The 21868-nt window shown below is 34.8% G+C and overlaps 1 protein-coding gene across 8 annotated transcripts in view; it reads right to left on the reverse strand.

Annotated features, from left to right (window-relative positions):
- The window catches only part of LOC105477433 (EPH receptor A6), a 950680-nt gene that overhangs the window by 112567 nt on the left and 816245 nt on the right, over nucleotides 1–21868 (reverse strand). For 7 of the 8 annotated variants that reach the window (XM_071092526.1, XM_011733921.3, XM_011733919.3 and 4 more), the window contains one exon: nucleotides 4730–4939. In XM_071092526.1, coding sequence (XP_070948627.1) covers nucleotides 4730–4939 — 210 coding nt within the window. Of the gene's footprint in view, nucleotides 1–293; nucleotides 546–4729; nucleotides 4940–21868 lie in introns of those variants that run through there. The other variant, XM_071092527.1, reaches the window with a different exon arrangement.

The following is a 21868-nucleotide window of genomic DNA, read 5'->3' on the forward strand; positions in this document are numbered from 1 at the left end:
CATGGAATGGGAGTCCTTTTTTGGGACTAATAATTAGCGAAGTTGTTTCACAACTGGCCCTCCAAAGAATAGTGCCTGAAATATGGTAGCTCCATAATAAACTGTGTAAAGTACACAGTGAATGAATATGTCTTAGACCTAGAGCACGGCACGCAGAACACTCAAGTTGAAAAAGAAAATATTAGAATTTCTACTTATATTTAGGTGTAAATCTCATCTTTATTTACTTCACTGTATTTTGAAATGTGGCTAATACTGTCTTATATATTACATGTGTATGATTTTTAAATGGGGCTCTGAAAGACTCACTGTTGGAGGGTAATCTCTCTTGTCACATTGCTTTCTGGTCTGGCTACTCTGGATCCCACCGCCCTTCTGCTTCTCTCCCACATGAGGACCAGTTCAGTACCATGCCCAGAGCTGGGCTCGCACTGCTCACCCAATCCTCCCTGATGGTCTTCTTTAACCAGTTCTGATGGCTCTTTGTTGTGATTTGTGGGTCTCTAAATTGGCAGTCATTTGAATGGAAAATGTCTATTCTGCCCCTGTTTGGATTAGAAAAGGATAGCTTCCATGTAGCATACTGTTCTAAAGATATTTTTTTCTTGAAGATTACAAACCTCACCCCGACAACGGCTCCACAAAACCCAACCTTTATCCATCACGTCTTCCTGTTTATAAGCCCTCCTAGCCTCTCTTTCCTCCAAATCCTTCCTGACACAGATTATAAAAACATTTACGGAGGCCGAGACGGGCGGATCCCGAGATCAGGAGATCGAGACCATCCCGGCTAACATGGTGAAACCCCGTCTCTACTAAAAAAATACAAAAAAATTAGCCGGGCGAGGTGGCGGGCGCCTGTAGTCCCAGCTACTCGGGAGGCTGAGGCAGGAGAATGGCGTGAACCCGGGAGATGGAGCTTGCAGTGAGCCGAGATCGCGCCACTGCACTTCAGCCTGGGCGACAGAGAGAGACTCCATCTCAAAAAAAAAAAAAAAAAAAAAAAAGTTTACAAATAGTGAGCAAATAACAATTATAGTTACACAGCAAGAGAAAAGTCAAAATCATCTAAGGTAAAATAAACGTTCAACGAAAGTTATATATAGATACAACTTAAAAAACCTGAATTATACATAAAAATATGTATGTATCAAGGGAGTTTTTGCTTTAAAATTATTTTCATGCAGATGTTTTTATAAAACAAAGAATCATTTTCATATAAATGACCATTCTTCCTCTGTATTTTATTATGCAGGGTTTGCTGGAATTGACATGTATCTTCACTAGGTGGGGTTCTAACTATCTCATTCTTTTTCAGAAGAAATGTGAAAAGTGTTTGGGGACTAAGTACTATCAGAGAAAGCTCTAAAATTTATAAACAAAGTTTTGACAGAATGCCAATGATCATTTGGCATTATCTCGCCTTTGAGACAGAATATCTGTCTATTATAATTTTGTTATAATAGAATATCTTCTGTTATACTTTTGCTTTGTAATCTAATACCATTAGCCAGGTCATCTCTAATAGGGATTCTCTGTCTTGATTAACAGCATCTCCATTTAACCAGTTGTTTAATCTGGAAATGTTAGTGCCATCTTTAAATCCTCCTTCTTCCTTACAATTCATATCCAATTAGTTATTGAATCAAAATGAACATATAATGTACAACATATGTTAATTTATGTTATTTCTCTTCCCTCCTCTTTATTCCAACTGTCATTGCCTTAATTAAAGCCATATGACCATTCTGGTTTTTTGCAGTAATGCCTAACTGGTCTGTTTGCTGCTAGTCCTCCCGTCCTTCAAACTCTCCTTCCTTTCTTCGCACTGTTGTCAATAATATCTTTTTTTTTTGACATGGAGTTTCACTCTTGTTGCCCAGGCTGTAGTTCAATGGCATGATCTCGGTTCACTGCAACCTCCGCCTCCCAAGTTCAAGCGATTCTCCTGCTTCAGCCTCCCAAGTAGCTGGGATTACAGGCGTGCACCACCACACCTGGCTAATTTTTTTTTTTTTTTTGTATTTTTAGTAGAGATGGGGTTTCTCCATATTGGTCAGGCTGGTCTCTAGCTTCTGACCTCAGGTGATCCGCCCACCTCGGCTTCCCAAAGTGCTGGGATAACAGGTGCGAGCCACCACGCCCGGCCCCAATAATATCTTGTAAGACATGCATCTATATTTGTTATTTCCTGTTTAAATAAATCAGTGTCTGTCTCCTAGTTGCTATACCAAAACCTTCAAATTTCTTGGAGTGCCACTCAGGTACCGTTACAATTATTCCAGGAAAATTGGCACCTCCATTGCCCATGGCCCCAAATTTTCATCGATATGCCCATTCACTTTTTTGCATTTCCATGTCTTTTCTCTTTCTTCTTTCCCCATCTGGACTACCTTTCCTCCACTTGTCAGCCTAATAAATTCTCCTAAGATTTGGTTCAAATTTTGACCTTTTGTGAAGCCTTCTTCAAACTCTGCTTTTTGGTACTTCTATACTTCTTTTTAAGTCTCCCATGACAACACTTAATGTATTGAATTGCAAGGCAGCATGAGCCTTCTACCCTATCAAAGTATAAAGTCTTTTTTTTTTTTTTTTTTTTTTTTTTTTTTTTTTTTTTTTGAGACGGAGTCTCACGCTGTTGCCCAGGCTGGAGTGCAGTGGCGCGATCTCGGCTCACTGCAAGCTCCGCCTCCCGGGTTCCCGCCATTCTCCTGCCTCAGCCTCCTGAGTAGCTGGGACTACAGGCTTGAGCCACCGCGCCCGGCCCAAAGTATAAAGTCTTTAAAGGCAAGAGCTTTACTATTTTAAGTGCTGAATGCCCGTGTTCATTATAAAGTCAAACCTCTGAACAGTAAGTAGTTCTGAGACTTAAAAAAAAAAACTTGATTATATTATTTGCCATTTAATTGATACCTTCTAAATTCAGAGACTTATTTCTTAATCAAGACATAATTTACAGCTTTTCAAAGATAGATTTAGAGTGTTAATATTCTGGTTACCAAATCTGCTATTTAAGTCTGGGGTCCAATCTTAATTTTAAACAGCACTGTCCTAGGCCTCTTAGTCTTTATAATCACCTAAGACAGAGTCTGGCTGTTAGATTTGATGCAACAAAACTTACATATGCATAAAAATTTCAGTAATCTGCATTTCATCAGTATCTTACATTTAGTTATAAGCTTACCATTTTAAAAAGCAGTTAAAAAATTATTTTATTAAATTTCAAGTCTATCTATATAGGCTTACTGCCACAAAGAGTCTAGTAATTTCCCATTATTTTATTTTTTAGTAGACTGTATTTGTTGCAATTTTTATAAATATTACATTTTGAATATTTATATAATACTTTTAAACATTATTCTTCAGCATTGGAAATGATGTGCTTAATGGAAAAATTTTATATTCATTGTTCTATAACTTCAAAATTTGTTTTAAGTTATAAATTTGTAAAGATAAATGAAAATAAAGACCTTGAGAGAAGTGAAAATAATTATGATATTTCCCAATTTAAAAATGGAGTTGAATATACTGCTTTTTCTAAACTGAACAAACTGTTTTCAGAACTGATAGACTTATTTTTATGAAGCTTTTTGGTCAAATTAAAAGATCAATAGATAGTGCTACACGGCTACCTTATATATCAGACAATGAGAAATTAATTTATTTTCCTTAGAACTATATTTCTTTGTTGAAGAAACTGAAAAATATCATTGGTAAATTAATAGAGAACATTTCTACAAAGCAAATATAGTAATGCATAAAATATTCCATTCACAATATTAAAGTTGCATTTTATTCTGGAGTAACTGAATACAGCAAAGTTTCAAAACAACTCATAGAGCATGAAATAAAAAGGAACTCAATAATGAAGCTGCATCTTTTAAAATAATGTATAAAGTGAGAAAATGAGAATATAATAAAAATGTTTTGAGTAGCTTTAATGACTTCTTTTTCATTGAAACTGACTGCCAAATGAGTTAATGGTGAAGGTTTGTTTAAAAAATAACCAAATATAACTTTACAAATTAGTAGCTTGAAGATAGCACAACAAAGACTTTGAGACCAAATTCCGCAAAACAATAACCAACGAGATCAATGAAATGACTTGATTTAGGGCAGTCAGAAATATTTACACTATTCATAGGACAAATTGAAGTGATACAATTTGTGGATGACAGTTTGGTTCTAAAGTTTTAAACTTGCATTTCTGCTCACATTTTCTCCAAGCATCATTTAGGAAAAGGTTTAGAGTGTACTTATATATCTCCAAAGAAACCCATATTGTTCATTCTAAGTATGATCAGATCATTCAAAAACATTTGGAAAAAAAGTCATTTCATAGTCACTGGTTCCTCACTATTACTGAGTTAGTAATTAATTATACATTTTAGATACACAGAACTCTATTTAAAGAAAATTATTAAATCATCAAAGATACTTCAGCCCATGTTATACATCCAGTCATGACATGGACATTAAGCATGATGTTAAAGTCCCAGTACGACGAAAGAAAGAAAACAGTCAAGTATGAAAAGTCTTTGTTTTCTTTTTTGTTGTTGTTGTTATAACCTAGACACCCAAAGCAAATACTTCTCAATTACATAACGATGTCAAATTAGCAAAGTAATAAATACACAGAAAATTAGGAAGGCAGAAACAGAATTACTCTAATAACATTAAAAACAATAAAAGTAAACAAACTATATTAAGAAAGGGCATATAAACTTACAGTTGTCGTATAAGCAGCTTCTGGATCATCTTCCAGCACTCTGGAGAGACCAAAATCAGAAACTTTGCAAACTAAGTTGCTATTGACCAATATATTCCGAGCTGCTAGGTCTCGATGAACATAACCCATATCAGAAAGATACTTCATGCCGGACGCAATGCCTCGGAGCATTCCGACCAACTGGATGACTGTGAAGTGGCCATCATGCTTCTGCAAGAGAATCACAATTGTTTAAATTGACTTATTTTTAATGCAGTGTGTGCGTGTGTGTATTAAATAAGATCCTTACATGTATTTTATTGGATCAAATGAAGATAAGCATCAAGTTTGGTGATCAATGACTATGTTCATAAGGAAAAGTAAGAATTTGTTTGACATTTAAAGAAACGGGAAAATCTAACTGGAAGTAATGAAGGACAACTAAACAAAGGACAGAAGGAAATCAACCAAATTAACTCTCAGAACAAAGTGATTTCAAAAACTTCGGTAATAGGAGAGAACTAAAGTAAAATAAAGTAAGAGCAAAGGCTGCCAAAAAAAGGCTACCAAACAAATAGAATCCACTTTCCATAGTTGTGAGCTTTGAACCAGCTGTACAGCTGGGTAGAAGGGCAGCAAAACCAAGGACTGTATAAAACCCGTATGATAAATGGAGATACTGTGAAAAACAGTAGTCAGGCCAGGTGACTCAGGAAAAAAAAGTGATGGTATAAACAAGAAGCAAGTATAGGAAAGCAGCAGAAGAATGAAAAAAGCACAAGCAAACAGAAAATAAATAGATTTTTCCATTTTATAGGGAAAATAGAAAAGTTGTTGGCAACTGGCAGAAAAATGAGACTGTTTTAGCTCCTGGTTGGAAGGATTAGATTAAATAATGTGGAGAATGAGTCAGGCATGGTGTTAGTATCAATCCCATCAAAGTAATCGATCCCATCTTATTCCCTCTGCCTTAACTTTAAAATAATGTTTTTATTTTAAAGAGTTAAAAAATATCCAATTGTTATCTGAGCAAAATGTATGCACCAACAAGACCAGATACAAATAGTATACAAACAGTACCCTTGAAATTAGAGGAAATAAAAATAAAAATATTTTAAGTTTTAAAAATAATGCATACTATTCTACCTAGTTATTTGGAGATTGCTGTCTTTAATGGAGTTATAGAGAAATATGAAAAATTATTTTTTTATACATCAGGCAACATTTATTTGTGAATGATATTAAAAATGAATAGCAGGAGATTGTAGGGCTATATTACTTTATGCTATACATTAGAAGCACAAATAAGAGAAACTTAAAAACTTTAAAAGTTAAAGCAGTTTTTATGAATACATATCTAATTTCAAACCATAGTGCAGCTTCAGGACAGAGACGATCTGACCCTAGCTGTCATGGTGACACAGTCTCCTATACAATGATGATTCATTGTTCAGGTAAATGAATAAGCTTATACTACAAATGAAATAAACTTTCTCTTGCTGTATCAACTTACCTGTCTGATAGCTCTCTGATAATATCTCCCAACTCAAGTGCAGAGTAAGGGCAAAAAGTCCTCTCTTAAAAAAACACTCTTACAGCAAGAATATCCATTTAAGCAGGTGCTTCTGTATAATTAATGTATAAAGGATGACCTAGCAAAGAAAATCTTTGGTGTTATTAGCTCTTTATGTTTCGAATCCATCTTCTTAGACAGTACACTATTAGATGAAATCTGCCTCTTCTATCATGTACACTAACTACCACTCTTCTATTAGGAATCTTGAAACCTTTGAGTGGAATTGAAAATATAAGTTCTTTTGGCCTAGAATGAAGTACACTGAAGTTTAAAAGTTGGCTCTTTTACCTATTCAAAAATGGAGTTGCCTCCTATCATAATTCTTGTCAAGTAGAATTTTAAAGTAGTAAGGAATGTTAATGGGGCACCTGAAAACTCGAGAGTCTGTTTCCTTATCTACACGATGGGAACAGAGTTATCTAACTCAGAATTGCAGGGAGAATCACATACAAAGCAGACAACACAGCTCCTCGCTTAATTTAATAATAGTTACTATTTAATACGTCCTTGTTATTACTGTTATGTGTTTTTTTTTCAATTTTAATGAGTCAGAAAATTCCCTTCTCACTTTTCTGAAAAATCACTTCTCAATATATGCTCCTACAAATATGAAGAGAAATAATTACTTAAGACCGGGCTGAAATTTAATGTTCTATCTATGTTGAGTGTGTCACAAAGCACCAATTTGCTTTTTAATACTTTTATTGAAATATAATTAATGTACCATACAATGTATCTTTTAAAGTATACAATTCAGTTTTTATGTTATTCATGGAGTTGTACAGCTATCACCAAAATCAATTCTAGAACTTTTTCATCATCCCCTCTGAAAAGACCCATCCTTACCAGCAATAAGTCCTCACTTCCCCTAACTCCCCCCACCACCCTGGGCAACCAGTAATCTACTTTCTAGCTCTATCTATTTGCCTGTTCTGGGTATCTCTTGAATGGAATAACACAATATGTGGTCTTTTGTGACTGTCTTCTTTTACCTAGTATGTTTTTAAGGTTCATCCACCCATAGTGTGTTTCAATAATTTATTCATTTTATTGCTGGATAATTTCTATTCCTTTTGTATATTCATCAGTTGATGGAATTACTTCTACTTTTTGGCAATTATGCAAGTTATTTTTAAAATTAATCTTAAAATATTTTTGTCACTAACATTTGAAGATTTAGATTAACTGCTTTCATGTCAATCATCATGGTAATAATGGTTCTAATAATGGTAAGTGGTATCATTTAAAAAACAAGATTTTGGTGTATTAAAACGATCTAAACTACTTTCCTCATGTTCTTTTATAGGACTATAAATGTAGGATATTTACTTCTAATCCATTGGCCAAGACATTCTCAGGGGTCCACGAGGTTAAAATTATTTTCATAATAGCACTAAGTACATGTTTTTGCATTTTTTCATTAGGTTGATATATTTGCACAAATGGTACAAAACTCTGATGGGTAAAACTGCAGGAGCCTCATCAGGAATAAAGTCAGTAGCACCAAACCAAACTATACTAGTATTCTCATATTCTTCTCTGACACAGGCATTTATAGAAAGATGGAAAGCTAGTGTTTCTTAAGAATGCCCTTGGTGAAGCAGTAAATCTTACGAGTTTCATTAAATCATGATCTTTGATTACACACTCTCAGCATCAATACCTCTGAGGAGCAGAAGAAAGCAGGATTGGGCAGCAGCAGGTTACAGTTCAGTGCCTTCACCCAAAGGCCTTTGTCTATTTTATGGGATGTTCTGGATAACTCCTCAGAGTTGGCTCAAACTGAGGAAAAAAAAGACTGGGCCCCTGTCCTGCTACATCAATCACTGGATTCAGGCTGCTCGTGTAAAGGGGTCATGGCCTTGGGTGAGGTAGCTTTCTTTAGCCAAGGGCATTCCCTAGAGAGGGATTTGGTTAAGTAAGGGCTACCAGCTTCCCAAACTCTGGAAGCTGTAGGAATAAGGAAGCTGATCCTGTGACCCTCCCAACAAAGTTCCTGCATGCACATCTTTTATAACCCTTCCCAGGGGACGCAACCTGTGTTATTTTATCTCCCTATCACTACAATCATCTGTTTATCCACGATCCACCCATCTATCCACTGGTCTATCTACTGTTTATAAAATGTGGGCTTGATGAAAAAAAAAGCTCTAAAATTAGTTCTATATGCTTTTGGGAATGCATATCTTAATTTCTTCCACATTACTGTAGGAGAAAAATAGCTCACATTCATTGAACACTATAAGCCAGTCCCAGACTAAGGTTTTTACAGGTATTATTTTATTTCAGTCTCTCAATATTGATGTGATGTAAATGTAGTGATCATCTTGTAGATGGTGAAACTGAAGGACAAAAAGATCTAATAACCTAATAAGTGGTGGAGTCCGGATTTAAATCCAAGCAATGACAGAGCCTGTATTCTTATCTATTGGAGTTTTTGGAAAAACCAAATTTTACATAATGCTGGGCTAGTTTGGGCAGCATAATTTGGCAAAATAAAGCAATGTATAAAGACCTCTAAGATCATTTAACCAAAAGCAAACAAACAAAAACACTGCAGATAAATCAACAAATGAGGATCTATTCACCTCTGTCTGGCTGAGAGGAATAGCCTCATTTATTCATACATGAGGTATAGCACAAATCTGTTTCTCTACAAATGACACAACTCTCTTATTCAAACAAAATCTATATTCCTTTTTTCTGGTCTTCCTCAACATAGCCTTCTCAAGTTTGGTTTAGGACATATTGGTTTCCTTGAATATAGTAGATGGTTAATAAATGGTGACAGAATTAAATAACTTTTGATCCTATCTTGTGGTGCAATGGTTGTTATTGCTATATTGTTCCTATTGTCTCATATAAAACAGACTGTTTTCTTAAAGTAGGACACGGGTATTATCCCTTTTATGTAGCAGTTCTCTTACAGCATCCACTATATTGCCATGCATTGTGTTAGCACTCGATAAATATTAATTCCAATTGAATTGAATTGTTTATGAGGGGAGGAGAAAAATGTGAGAGCACTGAGATTTAATATTTTTGGGCTTCCTACTGAAGATTAATCTAAAAGAAACTATGAATTTTTTTTTATGACATATGGTCTCTTCCCAGGAAGGCAGATTCAAATGAAAGAGAGTGAATATGGCATATTTATATACTGCATCTCAGAGATTAGTAGCTAGAATTCAGTTTGTCTTCATCCTCTTTTTTTTTGCTCTCTCAACCTGACTGCTGAGAAACATGGAGTTTATCCTAACTGACAGAGAGGGTGAGCCTGATTGGAAGGGGTTTCTGAAAGCTATACATAACAATGCCTGCTGTTTCTAAAAGCTGCAGAGCTCCATCAGACTCTCTCAGACCCCAGAGCACAGCATCCCCCAGATCTGACAGTAAATGACATGTTGCATTGTCTGTGCAGTAACCCCAGCTCTTTACGATGGTTGTCATGGACTGTATCTACATACACTTCAAGCCTCCCAGTGTCCATTCATCTTAGGCTGAGCTCAAGTACTTAGACTGAGGTTAGGACAAACATAGGATCTGAGTGCCAGGCTGTCCTGAAGGCATCACATTACTGTCTAACAAGGTTTTCTGTGAAAACACAAATCTTACCCTTTGACTTGCTTTAAACACTTCAATGATTTTCAATGACAGAATAAAGTGCAGTGTCTTAGTCATGAATACAAAGACCTGACCCTTGCTCGTATCTTTAGTTGCATACCCTTATTCTGCTTTATTTTATTTTTGTATGTGCTCTATTCACCCCTACAACATGTTGTTTTATATCTAACGTGCTTTACTAACACAGTTCCCTCTTCCAGGAAGGTCATTCTAGTCTTTGTCACCTGAGTTTTTTTGTGACACGTATTATCTGTTCCAGGAGGTCCTTGCTGAATCCTCAAGTTTATTCCTTCTAACAACACTCCCTGAGTATCATATGGGCCAGTTACTATAGTTCTAGGTGCTAGGAGTCAATGTGGGAAGCAAAACAGGGTGATTTGAGAGCGATAGAGAGAGAAACTTAGTCCAACTTGGGTTTGTCTCTAAAACAGATCTCAAACCTCGGCTAAAACCAAATATGTATGTGTTCATCTCTCCCACTGGATTGAACATGATTTTGAGGACAATGAGCATACTTTATCTTGTTCACCCTTGTAATCCCAGGGCCTAGCACCTTGCCTGAAACACAGTGGATATTTACTAGATATTCACTAAATTGAACTAAACTGAATTCATTTATTTTTCTCTTAAAGGAGTGAAGCTTTTCAAACTTTCAGTATGTGGTAAGATATTTTCTAGAAGTATTTTTAATGGAAAGTCATATTTACTGTAGTGGATTCTCTGCAAAGATCATGAATGAACAAGAAGTACTGAAGTGTTGACTACACTTGCAGCCGCCCTATTTTTGAGGGCGAGACTCTGATTATGACTACTACCAAATTTTTATATTTTTGCTGAAGAGTGAGGAAAAGGGAACTAAATATCTTATATAGATATCTGCTATATTTCTTTCTAGATCTTCAATGGAGAATCACTGATGTCAAGCCCACCAACCAAATAGCTTAGAAACTGTCAAAGATGTATGGACCGTTTTAAATCACTGCCCTCAAACTTTCTTGCTGAAAAATGTGCATTATTAAAGCAGATAACTCTGGTGATTCAGTGTCCTAAAAAGGTTAAATATGACGGCAGATGACACTATAACCAGTAGATGATAAGCTGCTATTCTTGAGGAGAATTAACAAAAATTGCATGTCACTGATTCTATAAACATTTAGAGGATACACTTCACAATGTGGTGTCACGGGTACCTACAATAAACAAATTTCACAGATTCCTCACAAATCTGATTCAATAAACACTATTGGATAATGACAATTTAAGCTAAAAAAATGAAGTAATGGAAATTTGGTTCATATGTATATGAAAAGCCTTTTTGGTTCACGAACTATGAATTATAAGAAATGACACTAGCCTTTCAAAACAAAATGACAAAAATAGGAGGCTAAGTGGAAGCCTTGTAAAATTATTAATTCCAAACCTTTGACTTGAGTTATAAAATGGCTACACAGGACATTTACCTTACTAGATGGTTTATAAAAGACCAAGGTACGCAAACACTGGACACTTTAAACCTGTTGTTCTGGTTTTTGTGTTGCTAGAGGTCATTCTCAAAAAAACTGGATGTCAGAAATGCACGGAGTTCATGAGAGACAAAAGATGGGTGTCTCTGAAGAGCCAGAACAACACAGAGGATCTGACTTCTGGGGTTCAGATTGTCCTTTGCCACAAAAATATCCTCACCCATATTATCTGCATGTTTCCACTTATTTTTGTTTTGCTCTCTGAAATTCCTCTATTAAAATATTTGTGGAGTTTACAAATGCAGGAAAAGATGAAAAATCATCTGGAGGAATTAGAATGGTATTTGTGAGTCACATACTCGCATAAGTCAATCTAACCTTATATCCAGCTAAGATTTGTGCCAATGAGAAAATGGAAACTGAGATTAAGATGGGATGAGACTCCAGGTTACGGGTGATTTTATAAGGTGGAAAAAGACCTAAACTCAGGCAAGAGGGGATGAAGAAGTGCTACCACATGTGAATTCTTATAATAAAAGTTTTATCTTTGAGGATGTGGAAGGAAGACATGAAGAAATAGGCAGATGACATAGAAAAATTGCCTTAAAAATTTTGCCCAGGGCAAGTCATGTAGAGGGAAGGAAAACACACTTTCCACATTTTGAAGGAGACTTCCAGGCCTCTTTCCTATTGGATGTTTCATCTTTCAGCTGTAGTCTGTGTTAAAGAGGCTTCTATAAATCTGCCTAGGGACTTTAGCAATGTCTTTAAAAGAAATATTTATGGAAAAATGCATTTTGAGTTCTGAACAATTGATTTATAAACGACTTCGCAGAAAACAGTCCTTGGAGGATTACTCCTATAACTTAAGTTTAAAGTTAAATTTCAGTTTTTATATGTTTCTAAATCAAAAAGGTGACTACACTATGACTTTTTAAAATGATGTTGAATTTGAAAAAGAAATGTTTGGGATTATTTATAAAATTTGAAGACACGAAATCACTCTTTTTTTTTTAAAAAATAACCACCAAACAAATAAGTAACTATCTCCTTTTTATTGAAAATTGTCTTGGTTCTTGTGGTCTCCCCAGTTGAAAATCTTATTAGATTTTAACTTTAAAAAAGCCTTCAAAGCTCTTTCTCTTGTAGTCATCATATATTTTGAACTTAAGCTAGGCACAGTTATCTTTTTAGTTGTAGTTGAGAGAGGCCACAAAGAGTAAAATCAGTAATTTCAATAACAAGAAAACTAAAAATGTCATCTCTAATACACTAAAAACCTAGGAAGAATATAAGTAGATATGGATTTATGAAACATGGTGTTTGGATTTCAAAATTACATGTTAAGAGCTAAAAATGAATCTGAATGTAATATAGCTTTAGCTTACAAAGGTTACTACTGAATTTGCTTTGTTAAAAATAACTTCTGCTTAGGTTTACATGAAAGTAATATATACTAGTTACTGTGCTACATTTATACAAACTCAAAATTAAATTTAAAGTTATTATTTGGGTCAGGGTGTCACAGAGTGCCATCATCTTGATGAAGTATCATTAGAGTATATCAGAATAATCCAGGGAAGTTTTTGCAGAATACATATGTGTGTGTCTGCATATTTATCTGGTAAAGTCTCTCGAAGATGGTGATTCTGGTTATTGGGCATGGTTGAGAATTATAAATTTAGGGTTTAATATTCAGTTCTGTAAATCCAATATCTCATAAATGATCCAAACACAGAGATAGGAGTGACCATAGAGGAGTTCAGGAAAAATACATAGAATTTCTTTATATATAAGTATAATTTTAAATTATGTACAATCAAAAGATCAATGTCAAGTTTCATATGCAAAAGAAGAATGAGAATTATAAATTACAATTTCATGGTATCAGTTAATACAACGTTTAAAGAGGTATATTCATGCTATTGAATATTGCTGCTCAAACTCCTAATTTACAAAAAAAAGTTCACTCATCCATACCATATGCTTGGTTCTAAGCATACCATGCTCTCATATATGTGCATGTCTGATGTCACATTATTTGTAGAATAGTATTTAGCATTAAGTTGGCTCAGGTGTAGTAAATTACATTCTACTGCATGAAGTTTAACCTATTTTTCTCTTAAAAATGTAATTAAGGTGTGTTTCTACTATAATTTTTATGGCTTAAAAACAGTTGGTCAGGCATGTTGGCTCACATCTCTAATCCCAGCATTTTGGGAGGCTGAAACAGGAGGATCATTTGAGACCAGGAGATTGAAACGAGCCTGGGCAACACAGTAAGACCCTATCCCTACAAAAATAAAAAATTAACTGGCATGGTGGTGCATGTCTGTAGTCCAGCTATTCAAGAAGCTGAGTTGGGAGAATCTTGAGCTCAGGAGTTTGAGGTCATGGTGAACTATGATCACATCACTACACTCCAGCTCGGGCGACAAAGTTTCCAAATGAATAAACAAACAAACAAACAAACAAACAAACAGTTATTGGTGGGTAAGTGCAATTTTCTTCTTTTCCACTGCTGAATATAAAATGAGTGTTATTTAGATTAATTTCACTCTTCCACCTCAGCACAAATATAATCACGTGCATACAATTTACAAGAAAAGTGTGCTAATAAAATACAGCTCTCATTATTAATAAATAACTAGTATAAGATAAAGTGCCATCTTTACTAGATTTATAATTTGAGTACATAAATATTTAAAAGATCTCTTTAAATTTTAAATTAATATTTGCTTTGCATTTGCTTAAGGAAACTCTTCAAATGTCTCACATTGCTTTTGAAATGCTGACATGCACTTATATATGTTATTTCAATACTCATATTCCTGAGATATATCTACAGTTTTTAATGATGAAAATTGAAACTATTTTTAGCCACCTGAAAAAGCAGATCAGGAAGTTACAATTTTATGACTTTTAGTGATATCTTCTGAAATATAATATAATAATAGATGTCATTATGAATGCCTGATTATGTGGTAGATACTGTTCTAGGAGTTTTATGTCTAGTAGCCATTTAATACTATAGTGCAATAACCTTAGGAAACAGTTATTGCCTATCATTGAACTTATTTTGTAGGTAAAAGTTGTCCTTGATTTTCTCTTTCTTTTATACACTTTATCCAATCCATCAGCAAATCCTATTGGCTCTACTTTCAACATATATCATAGACTTCAACCATTTCCCTTAAACTCCACTGCAACGATCCTAGTTTAAAGCATCATTATCTCTTACCCGGATTATGGCAAAAGCCTCCTAATCTCCCTGCATTTATTTGTGCCTCACTGTAGTCTCTTCTCAATACAGCAACGAGTGATTCTTATAATATATATAGTCATTAGGTCATCATGCTATGCCTCTATTCCAAAGACTACAATGGCTTCCCATATTACTCAGAGAAAAGTCAAAGTCATTATAATGGCCTACTATGCCTGATTTCAGTAGTTTTCCAACTTGGCTGCATATTGGACTCAACTGGGGGAACTTTTGACAAATATTGATGCATATGCCCCATCCCAAGAGATTTTGATTTCGTTGGTCTGGGGTAAAGCCTGGAACTTGAGAATTTTAAAAGGTCTTTAAATTTAAATTATTATAATATGTAGCCAAATATAAGAATCATTGCTCTCCAAGAGATGTTTCCCTTTCGGTCTCCATCGGCTCTGACTTCTTCTTTTACCATCCTTCTCCTTACGTACTCCTCTCAAGCCATAATAATAGGGTGACCATATATTTTATTATTCTAACTGCAGAGTAAAAGGCTCATGCTAGTAATTATAAAGGGACAACATGCATAATTTGGCATTGTTTTAGGAAAAACAGGCATATGTTCATCAAGCATAAATACTTATTTGCAGTTCTATAGAAATAAAATTCTCCTACTTCAGAGAATTGGCACTTGCTATTACTATTCCCTGGAATATTTTCCCTGAGGTATCCACTTTATTTGCTCCCTTACCGTCTTCTAATCTTTACTCAAATGCCATGTTTCAGTAAGACCTTCTCTTCCACTCAATTTAATCCTGAAACCCACTCTCAACTCCACTTGCCTTTTCCCTGCTTTATTTTTCTCCACAGCAATAACACCATCTGATGTACCATGTATTTTGCTGAATTCTTATTTCCCTACCCACTCAAATTTTTATTTCTCTTTTGCTTACTTCTGTATTCCAGGATCCAGAAAAGTACCTGGCCTACTGTAGTCTGTCAATGCATATTTGCATAACAAATGAATAAAAGATTTATCAGCTGTTTGACATTGGGCAAGTCACCTAACTTGCTTTGCCTCAGTTTGGTCATTGGTAAAATGAGGATAGTGGTGATAACTACTTCACAGTGCTGCTGTGAACAATAAGTGAGCTAATGCATGGGACTGGAATAATGCCTGACTCATAGAAAGCACATGTAAATGTTAGTTACATTAGTTTATTAAGTATATTAATCTCATCTTTACTTCAGCCACAGACTCCCAAATGGACATCTGGAAGTTGTCATTTCTGAAACTGTCTCACTTCAGAAATCTTAAACATCAACCTAGTGTTATATTGGTAAACCTGCTCTCTAGAGAAAAATAAGACAGAAAGCCCTGCTTTGTAGCATTTGCCAATTCCTGTGGTGTAAATACTCCCATCATAGCAAATTTTAAGCTACTAACAGTTTATCAGGCAGTTCTTGCAAACTGGTAAGATCTGGCTCTAGCACACTACTGCCAGTCCCTACTTTCTGGCCACATTCTTCTTTCCCTTCCTCTCTTACCCTCATACAAAACTATACTTTCTTGTCTCTGCAATAAAGACTTCTAGCCCATATAATTTTGATTATTTCTAGTCTGTTAGACTCTTCATTTCCTTCTTCATCTAGCATGGACTCACTTTCTGTTACCTGAATGATCCCTTCACTACCATCCTCAGTTGCCTTTTGACATCCTTGTTTTTCTTTTGTACATGCTCTACAAACCATAGTTTCTATTATCTTCACCCTCACATTTGGGGAGTTGAGTGTTCATGTAGAAAATCACAGAAGCATGCACATCACTGTCATAACACATTTATGTTCTTCAGCATCATCTGAATGTTCAGCATGATTAGTTAATTATTTTTCTCCAGGACCAAGATGAGGACTGGCAAGTTTTGGGAAAAATGTATACAACTAGCACATATAATTGGGCCAAGAGGCCAAAAGATCATCTCTCCTGGATACTTACACTGCATACCATTAATAACTTTGATAAAGATTTTTGGTTGATTGCACCTGCTAGGGTCTTGAAAAAACAGTCTCTGGAGTAGAACTTGCTCTTCATGGTGCAGCACTTCCATAATCTGCTACTTTTGTTTTTAATTTCAATAATTATTCCAAACATTCACCTTAAAGGAAAGTTTGTCCTCAAATTCCCATAAAAACTCTTCTACTACTTTGTGTAGAAATGAAATAGAATCAGGCATCATTTCCTTCAATTTATGCATGTTCCTCATAAAGCTATCTAGATCTACAACACTCCAGTCTTGGGAGATGCAGAGGCTTCTGCTCTCCAAAGTCAATCCTCCACCAGGTTCCTTGATTTTATATCTTTTCATCTCCTGAAATCTTTTGTCTTATCTATTTTTTTAATTCCCCCCTTCTTCTTTTTCAGTGTATGCATAGTCAAAATTGTCATCTATTTAAAAAATACCCTTGATTTTAAGATACAACAATTACAAACATTAACGTAACTAACAACAGACCATCAAAATATATGCAACAAAAACTGACAGAATTGATAGAATTGAAGGGAGAAACAGATAGACAAACATTTCAAAATCCCACTCTGAAAAATGGACAGAATAACCAAAGAGAAGATAAGAATATAAAGGACGTGAATGACACAGTAAACCAACTAGATCTAACATAAGTAAACACTATACCCAAGAAAAATAGAACAAAATTTCACATGGAATGTCTTCTTTGATAAGCCATACGTTAGACAATAAATTTAAATACCAAGAGATCTCAAATAGTAGATTTCATACAAAGTATGTTCTCTGACTACAACAGATAAAGTAAGAAGTAAATAATAGAAGAAAAATGTAAAAGTCCATAAATTTGTGTACAGACAATAAACTTTCAAACAATCAATGGATCAAAGAAGAAATCACAAAGAAAATTAGAAAATACTTAGTGACTACTGAAAATGAAAGTGTCTCATACTACAATTTGTAGGACACACATCCGAAGCAGAGATAAGGAGGAAATTTGTAGCTATAAATGTCTGTATTAAAAGAAAGAGGAATATCTCAAAACAACAACCTACCTTAACAACGTAAGGAACAAGAGAAGAACAAACTAAACCCAACGGTAACAAAAAGAAGGAAATAAAAATAAGAACAAAGATAAATAAAATAGATAATAGAAAAACAATATGGAAAATCCACAAAACCAAAAGTTGGTTCTTCCAAAAGAACAATAAAAGTAACAAACTTTTATCTAGATTGACCAAGAAAATAAAGAGAAGACAGAAATTACTAAAACCAGAATGAAGGTGTGATATTACTACCAATTCTACAGAAATAAAAAGGATTATAACAGTACTATAAATGATTGTATGTGAATAATTAGATAACCTGGATAAAATGGAAAAATTCCTAGGAACACAAAACCTATCAAGACTAGATGATGAAGAAATAAAAAAACCTGAATAGATCTATAACTATTAAGAAGATTAAATTAGTAATAAAAAAACTCTTGATGAAGATACTCCCTGGACCTGATGATGATGGCTTTATTGGTGAGGTCTACCAAACATTTAAAGAATGAATACAAATCCTCCTCAAACTTCATCCAAAAAACTGAAGAGAGAGACATTTTGATTCATTCCACAAACATTACCTTGATACTAAAGCCAGACAAAGACACTACAAAAAACCCCTACATTACTATAGACCAATATCCCTTAACCATTCATGAAAAAATCCTCAACAAAATACTAGCAAATGGAATTCAGCAGCATATTAAAAGTATTATACACCACGCCAAATGGAATTAATTCATTGAATGTAAGGATGGTTCAAATATGAAATTCAATCAATGTAACACACCATATTAACTGAAAGAAGGGGGGAAAATCCCCACAATGATCTAAATTGGTGAAGAAGAAAACATATGACAAAATTCATCACCGTTTCATGATAAAAACACTCAACAAGCTAGGACTAAAAGAAAATTAGTTTGACATAATAAATGCTATGTGTATGTATATATAACCCACAGTAAACATCATACTCGACAGTTACAAATTGAAAGGTTTTCCCTCTAAGATAATGAACAGGGCCAGGATGGCACTTTCACCACTTTGATTCAACATAAGTATCAGAATTTCAATAACATTTTTTTTGGCAGAAACACAGAAGTCCGCCCTAGAATTCACATTCACATTGTATTTCAAGGGACCTTAAATAACCAATAAAGAGGAGCAAAGCTGGAGGATTCACATTTCTTGATTTCAAAACTTAGTATAAAGCTACAATAATCAAAATATTTTGGTATTTGCATAAAGACACACATATTGAACAATGGAGTAGAGCCCAGAAATAAACCTTTTCATGTATGATTGTTATGGCTTGAATGTATGTGTCCTTTCCAAATTCATATGCTGGAATCTAATACCTAATGTGATAGTATTAAGAGTGGGGCTTTTGGTAAATTATTAAGTCATGAACACTCAATCCTCAAGAATGGGATTATTGCTATTGTAAAAGAGGTTGAAAGGAGCATCCTAGTCCCTTTTTGCTCTTCTGCTCTTTCACCATGTGAGGATACAGCTTTTGTCCCTTCTGTCATGTGAGAATACAGCAAGAAAATGTCATCTTGGAAGCAGAGAGTAAGCCATTACCCTTGGTCTTGGACTTCTCAGCTTCCAGAACTGTGAGAAATAACTTTCTATTATTTATTACATATCCAATCTGTGTTATATTGTTACACAAGCAGGAATGGACTAATAACAGTGGTCAAATAATTTTTGATAAGGGTGCCAAGATTATTAAGTTGGGAAAGTACAGTCTTTTCAATAAATGGTGCTAGGAAAGCTGAATATCAACATGCAAAATAATGAAGTTAAATCTTTACCTAAAACATATGCAAAAATTAACTCAAAATGCATCAAAGACCTAAATGTAAGACCTCAAATTATAAAACTCTTAGAAGAAAATAGTGCAAAAGCTTCATGACATTAGATTTGGCAATGATTTCTTAGATATGATACCAAAGCCACAGGCAACAAAAGGAAAAACTGACAAACTGGGCCACATGAAACTTAAAAACCTTTGTGCATCAAAAAACACTCTCTGCAGAGTACAAAGCTAACTCACAGAATGGGAGAAAGTGCTTGTAAATCATGTATCTCCTAAGGGAATAATATGCATCCTATATAGAGAACTCCTAAAATTCAACAACAACAAAAAATCAAGCAACCTGATTCAAAAATGGAAAATGGACTTGAACAGATACTTCCACAAAGTAGATATACAAATAGCCAATAACATTGAAAAGATCCTGAAAACCACAAATCATTACAGAAATTAAAACTTCATTGAGACACCACTTCACATCCATCAGGACGGCCATTATAACAATAAACATAAAACAAACAAAAACGTCAGAAAATAACATGTGTTAGTGAGAATACTGAGAAATTGAAACCCTTGTACTCCGTTGGTAGGAATGTAAAATGACATGGCCACTACAGAAAACAGTATGGCGGTTCCCCCTAAAAGTTAAAAATAGAATTAAAATATTATCCAGTAATCCCACTTATGGATGTATACTCAAATGAATGGAAAGTAGGGTGTCAAAGTGCATCTATTCTCATAATAGCATTCTTCGCAATAGCTAAAACATGAAAGCAACCCAAGTATCCATCAAGAGATGAATGGATAAGCAAAACGTGGCATGTACATACAATGGAATATCATTTATCCTTAAAAAGGAAGGAGATTCTGACATACACTTCAACATGACTGAACTTTGAGGACATTATGCTAAGTGAAATAAGCCAATCACAAAAGACAAATACTATATGATTTCACTTAAATGAGATACTAAGAGTAGCCAAACTCATAGAGACAGGCAGTGGAATGCTGTTTGCCAGAAGAAGGGGGGAGTTTAATGATTTTAAAGAAGTGGGAAAGTTTACTTACTTAATGAGTGCAGCATTTCAGTTTTGCCAGATAAATAGAGTTCTGCAGATGGATACTGGTGATATTTGCAACAATGATATGAATGTACTAAATACCACTGATTTGTGCACTTCAAAATGGTTGAGATGGTAAATAAATTTTATGTTATGTGCATTTTATCAAAATAAAAAAATTGAAAATAAATCCTTGATTTTTCTTACATTTTGGTCTACTAGCATACTAGCATTTGATTTATTACTTGCCTTGACATCTCACCCACCTGTTCCCAAAGGAATCATCTTCACCTACAAATTCCTGTCAGTTGTTCATTCTCATTTTTGCTCTCTGCAGTCTGGCTTCTGCCTGAGACCAAGCCATTGAAAATGCTCTTGTTGAGATCACTGAGTCCCTGTTATGTGCTAAATCCTATAGATGTTTCTTTGTTTCTGTCTTTCGGAATTCCTCTCCTGAATTTTTCACAATTGGTTATGTGCTCCTGACTTAAAAACTGTATTCCTTTGGGTTTGGGGACTTTATGGTTTTCTCTCTCCCTCCTTGTTCCTCTTTGCCCACTCTTGCCTAGTTACCTTTGGGAATTCCATCCATGCAGCCTCTCAGATTGGTATGGCACAAAGTTCCACCCTGGTTCAATGTTCTTCTTAGGAAATATCATAGTTTGCATTTAGTAACTACCTTTATGCTACCAAGACCCAGATGTTCAATTTTAGCCAATATTTTTCCACTGAGCATAAGATTTGTATTTTAAATTGCTGTCTGGACATCTCCTTTCTTAAAAAAATTTTCAAAACTTTTAAGTTCAGGGGTACATGTGCAGGATGTGCAGGTTTCTTAAATGGTTGTGTCATGGGGGTTTGTTGTACAGATTTCACCCTTCAGGTATTAAGTCTAGCATCCATTAGTTATTTTTCCTGATCCTCTCCCTCCTCCCACCTTCCACTCTCTGAGAGGCTCCAGTGTGTGTTGTTCCCTTCTATGTGTTGTCCATGTGTTCTTATCATTTAGTTCTCACTCATAAATGAGAACATGCAGTGCTTGGTTTCTGTTCCTGTGTTAGTTTGCTAAGGATAACGTCCTCTAGTTCCATCCACGTGCCTGCAAAGGACATGATCTCATTATTTTTCATGACTGTATAGTATTCCACAGTGTATATATATCATATTTTCTTTATCTAGTCTATCATTGATGGGCATTTGGGTTGATTCTATGTCTTTGCAATTTTGAATAGTGCTGCAATGAATATATGCGTCCATGTGTGTTTATAATAGAACAATTTCTATTTCTTTGGGTATATACTCAGTAATGGGATTGTTGGGTCGAATGTTA

Source organism: Macaca nemestrina, chromosome 2 (genome assembly GCF_043159975.1).
Source record: "Macaca nemestrina isolate mMacNem1 chromosome 2, mMacNem.hap1, whole genome shotgun sequence".
Classification (NCBI taxonomy): Eukaryota; Metazoa; Chordata; class Mammalia; order Primates; family Cercopithecidae; genus Macaca; species Macaca nemestrina.